Genomic DNA, 5,655 nt, shown 5'->3' with positions numbered 1-5,655 from the left:
TTCCAGATGTCCCTCCTCAAACGCCAAGAGAAGAAGAAACTGAAGGTCAATTCTGGGATTTTTGTGGGAGAGGAAGGGAGGGGGACGCGGGGGGTGGGTGTTTAAGGAGGTGAATAAACTGCCAATCTGGAAGAAGATGTATAAACCCCGAAACAAAACATGGTTCTATATTTAAAGTAATGAGATGTGTGGATCTCTTGGGGATGATGGTGTCTGTAGTGTATTGGCCATGCTGCTGAAGAATATTGAGGCAGTCTAATCCTAAAACCATACAGTATTATCATGAATTTATTTTTTTCAATGCTTTAGTATAGAATAATATATCAATGTAGTAGAAAATCAGAATTCAGCTTTTTCCTTTTCTTTGATTTCTGCACTCTTTTCTTTCTTTCTTTCTTTCTTTCTTTCTTTCTTTCTTTCTTTCCTTCCTTCCTTTACCTTCCTTCCTTCCTTCTTTTCTTTCTTTTCTTCCTTTCTTCCCTTTATCTCTTTCTTTCTTTCTTTCTTTCTTTCCTTTACCTTCCTTCCTTCCTTTTCTTCTTTTTCTTTCCTTTACCTTCCTTCCTTTCTTTCTTTTTTCTTTCCTTCCTTCCTTCCTTCCTTCCTTCCTTTCTTTACCTTCCTTCCTTCCTTCTTTTCTTTCTTTCTTTCTTTCTTTCTTTCTCTTTCTTTCTTTTCTTCTTTCTTTCACGTTTCTTTTTCTTCCTTACTCTTTCTTTCATCTTTCTTTTTCTTTCTTCATTCTAAATATCAGTTCTGTTAGTTTTTATTCCGTACTCAAAATTCTAATAAAGTCTACTCAAACAGGAAGATGAAGGCACGCTAGTTGGGAGGAGGGTAGAAATTATTCTTGATCGACCAGCTGGGCTCATTTGGGTTGAGCTCCGCTCTAATCCAAGCTGCAAGGTTGTCTTTTCAGAAGCAGACCAGAAGCAAGAATCTTCCTCGTCCTCTCCTGCCATTGCTGACTTACTTTCTTCACTCTCGAATTAGCAAAAAATTGTCCATCTGAAGGACAGCATCACAGAAGATAATCCAGTTAAGCAAGCAGGTGATGGTCAGATTGGGGTAGGTGCGGTGGAGGGGGTTCAAACTTAAACAAACCACGAGGCTTTGACAGAACTCAGGCCTGGCCGGTTGCTTGTCCTACGTGGGCAGGTAAAGGCCGGTTCCGTGCAGCAGTGAAAATTGTGTCTGGGGAATGCTGGGAGTTGAAGTCCACCCATCTTAAAGATGCCAGAGCGGAGAAACCCTGCCTTACAATACAGGTACTCCTCAGCTTACGGCCATATATATATATGTGATGCTCTGTAAAGATAGAACCAGTACACCTGGTTGAGCTACACCAGCTCTGCAGCCGCATGTGGCCCTTTCACCCCTCTGCTGCCGCTCCCTGTCACTCAAAGTACGCGTCAAAACTTCCAATGTGCGACAGAACAACTAGACACAAGAACAGTTTTTCCCCCGAAGGCCATCACTCTGCTAAACAAATAATTCCCTCAACACTGTCAAACTATTTACTAAATCTACACTACTATTAATCTTCTCATCGTTTTCATCACCAATCTCTTTCCACTTATGACTGTATGACTGTAACTTTTTGTTGCTATCATTAAGGGTTAAATTGCAACCTGTGACCATCATTTGTGTTGTAAATGTTGAACCTTTGATATATTTCTTTTCTTTTCTTTTTTCTTTTTCTTTTATGTACACTGAGAGCATATGCACCAAAACAAATTCCTTGTGTGTCCAATCACACTTGGCCAATAAATTCTATTCTATTCTATTCTATTCTGTTCTGTTCTATTCTATTCTATTCTATTGAGCTTTTCAACCGCCCCTGTTGGCCAACCATGGTTAAATCCAAGAAAAGAAAAGTTTCAGAAGAAAACCGAACATTTAATTCAACTGCATGTGCTAGTTTTGTGGCCGCTCAAGAAATAGTCAGGCACAGGAAAGGTTTTTGTGGCTCCCGGTGTTTTCTTTTCTATGGGAAACGGGTCCAAATGGCTCTTTGAGTGTTTAAGGTTGCAGACCCCTCGGCTAGTCCCTGATAGTTTAAGGCAGGGGTCTGCAAACTTGGCTCCTTTAAGACTTGTGGACTTCAACTCCCAGCAAAGCTGGCTGAGGAACTCTGGGAGTTGAAGTCCACAAGTCTTAAAGGGACCAAGGTTGGAGACCCCTGGTGTATGGAATTCCTTGCTTAACCTGGGCCTTTTTTCTTATCTCTCTTTGATACAGAGAAAACCAAGTTGAAAGAACAGGAAGAAGAAACTCTCTTTAGGAAGACGGTGATGGAAAAATATGGTAGCCTTGAGCTGACTGACAAGTGAGAATTAAAACCAGATAACAGAATAGCAGAATAACAAGACTTGGAAGGAACCTTAGAGGTCTTCTAGTCCAACCCCCTGCTCAGGCAGGAAACCTTGTACCATTCCAGACAAATGCTTATCCAATCTCTTCTTGAAAGCCTCCAGCGATGGAGCACCCACAACTTCTGGAGGCAACTCATTCCATTGATTAATTGTTCTCACTGTCAGGAAATTTCTGCTTAAACCTAGGTTGGCTTTCTCTTTGATAAATTTCCATCCATTACTTCTTTTTCCTGCCTTTTGGTGCTTCAGAGGATATGTTGACCCCCACTTCTCTGTGACAGCCCCTCAACCAGGGGTGAAATGCTCCCGTTTCGGACCGGATCGCCCGATCCACTAGCGATGGTGGCGGGTGGTTTGGAGAACCGGTAGCAAAAAATCCCTGCCCCCCCCCAGCCAACTGAGCTGCACGATCATCGGAGGCTTTTTTTTTTTACTTTTAAAAGCATTTTTTCGGCCGAAGAAAAAATGCTTTTAAAAGTAAGAAAAGAAAAACCTCTGATGATCATGCAGCTCAGCTGGGATTGTCATAGCCTTTTAAAAGCATTTTTTTACAACCTCTTCGGCCGAAGAGGTTGTAGAAAAAATGCTTTCAAAAGTAAAATAAAAAAATTAAAAATTGGCCACGCCCACCCAGTCACATTAACCCTCCCCACCAAGTCACGCCCACAGAACCGGTAGTAACAAATTTTACATTTCACCACTACCCTCAACTATTGGAAGACTGCTATCATGTCCTCCCTAATCCTTCTGTTAGAACATGGAATATAGAACAATGAGGACGGAATGGAGGTCCCCTAGTCTATGCCCCCTGCTCATAGCAGGAGATCTAGTCCCCTCAAGCTAATAGATAAGTAAATAAACATTTTTTAAAAAAAATTGTTTTGCCTCTTTCAGAGAATGGCAGCTGCTGTACAATTACTTCCAAATAATGACAGCTATTGAGAACAGTCAACAGCAGTTCCAGTCACAAGCTTCTACCACTGACAAGATCTTAGACACGTTTTTCGAGGTATCGATTAAAAACCTCAGCTGGATTCTTCCTGTCCCTCAAAAGCCGTTATCGCTTTACAAATTAAATCTTCACTTTTAAAAGATTCCTATCCTATCCTATCCTATCCATCTATTCTTCATTCCTATTCTATTCTATTCTATTCTATTCTATTCTATTCTATTCTATTCTATTCTATTCTATTCTATTCTATTCTATGTTATTCTGCATTCCATTCCATTCCATTCTACAGTATTCTATTCTATTCTATTCTATTCCATTCTATTCTATTCTATTCCATTCCATTCCATTCCATTCCATTCCATGTTATTCTTCATTCCATTCCGTTCCATTCCATTCCATTCCATTTATTCTTATTCTATTCCATGTTATTCTTCATTCCATTCCATTCCATTTCATTCTACAGTATTCCGTTCCATTCCATTCCATTCTATATGTTATTCTGTTATTCTATTCTATTCTATTCTATTCTATTCTATTCTATTCTATTCTATTCTATTCTATTCTGTACTGTACTGTTCTGTTCTGTTCTGCATTCCATTCCATTCCATTCTATCTGAAGTTTATCCTATCCTATCTCTATTTTGTTCTGCTCTATCTGGCCTGCTTTGGCGTACCCCATCCCATCCCATCCCATCCCATCTGAAGTCTATGCTTAAGCGGTTCCCAGGCTTTTGTTGTTAACTATGGTTTATAACGGTTATATTCCCTACCCACCACTAGGGGACCCTATATGACCAGTTTCGTTCTTGTTGGAATTTGTCCAATATAAGCTGTCCTTGCATTAGGTCTTACCTATTCTCCTTTTTCAACTCCTTATGGGGATTTGAATTCAGAAGTCTTTGAGGCTTTTCTGTGGCTCCTAAGAGGCCAGCAGTGGTGGGTTTCTACTAGTTCGCCCCGGTTTGGGCGAACCAGTAGTGGCGGTGGCAGGAGGCTCCACCCACACGCTCGGACGTTATTACGGATGCTCTGCGCATGCGCAAAACCGCCACGCATGAGCTCATAGTCCCAAACCAGTAGCAAAGGAAAGTGAAAACCACTACTGGAGGCCAGTATTAAATATTAATAACCATGGTATGGAACACAGAGCAGACTAATTTCCCTATCTTCTCCTTACAGACATCTGAAGATGACTTCTTCCCTAAATGAAACAGAGAAATTCACGATTCACCAGTTGGATTTTTCTTTTTTTTTAATGCTACCAGCAACTGCTGCAGTTAAAAAAGTTGGCATAGCGGCTTATTTTGAAGACCTGATGTTATGATACAACACTGTGTTAGAGAAATCAGGTTGTGATTCTTAGCATATAAGCAGTTTAAACCTAATTGTCTTGCCAGGCTGGGGATAGATAGCAGCCCCAAATTTCAGAGTTTCAGAGATTACAGCTCCTTTGGTCCAGAAACAACTTTATTTTAATATTTTCTATATTTTTGCCAGAGAGCAATTTTTCCACCTTCAGAGAAAACTACCTTTGCATCCATTTCAAATTTTAAAATTTAAATTAAAAAAATGATCTTCAAAGCAAAAGGTTTCAAATCAAGCAAACTTGGAATGAATTTAAAACATTTTTTTTTTTGCATACAAATTGTAGATGTGTAACTGATTTATGGAACCCCTTCAAAGGTGAAAATAATAAAAAGAGTCCATGACAAAGCCTCATTCCTTCCCATCTGTTTTTTATTGATAAACTGAAGGAACCTAGATCGGTGATGTACAAGACGTGAATGGGACCACGTTGAAAATTGAACTCAAAAATTAAAATCTGGCCAAGATTTTAATCATTTCCCTCTCTAATCAGATCAAAGTTTGTTTAATTTAGTAGTTAAGGCTGGAAAACAGGAGATGGTGAGTTCTAATCCCCTTATTAGTGCTGGAGAAGACTCCTGCGAGTCCCTTAGGCTGCAAGGCGATCAGACCAGTCAGTCCTAGACAGTGGTGAGTTGCTACCAGTTCGCCCCAGTTCGGGCGAACTGGTAGTGGCAGCAGCAGGAAGACTCCGCCCACCTGCCCGGACGTCATCAAATACGCTCTGCGCATGCACACCAGCGAACCAGTAGCAAAGGTAAGTGAAACCTACTACTGATCCTAGAGGAGATCAACCCTGACTGCTCTTTAGAAGGCCAGATCTTGAAGATGAAACTCAAATCCTTTGGCCACCTGATGAGAAGGAAGGACTCCTTGGAGAAGAGCCTCATGCTGGGAACAATGGAGGGCAAAAGAAGAAGAAGGGGATGGCAGAGAACGAGGTGGCTGGATGGAGTCACTGAA

General features: G+C 40.8%; 1 protein-coding gene and 1 long non-coding RNA gene across 2 annotated transcripts in view; both read left to right on the top strand.

Moving 5' to 3' along the window:
- The window catches only part of CATSPER1 (cation channel sperm associated 1), a 13,094-nt gene extending 12,989 nt beyond the window's left edge, over nt 1–105 (top strand). The window contains exon 8 of the mRNA XM_058160749.1: nt 1–105. This exon is cut by the window's left edge and continues 28 nt beyond it. Coding sequence (XP_058016732.1) covers nt 1–105 — 105 coding nt within the window.
- Nucleotides 106–807: 702 nt separating this feature from the next.
- On the top strand, nt 808–5,021 carry LOC131186892 (uncharacterized). The gene is made up of 4 exons (XR_009152431.1): nt 808–1,051; nt 2,242–2,329; nt 3,270–3,384; nt 4,507–5,021. It is a non-coding gene; the product is annotated as an uncharacterized LOC131186892 (long non-coding RNA).
- The last annotated feature ends 634 nt before the right edge of the window (nt 5,022–5,655 follow it).

The sequence above is a fragment of the Ahaetulla prasina genome, chromosome 17 (assembly GCF_028640845.1).
Source record: "Ahaetulla prasina isolate Xishuangbanna chromosome 17, ASM2864084v1, whole genome shotgun sequence".
Lineage (NCBI taxonomy): Eukaryota > Metazoa > Chordata > Lepidosauria > Squamata > Colubridae > Ahaetulla > Ahaetulla prasina.
This window is presented reverse-complemented; position numbering and strand designations above follow the sequence as displayed.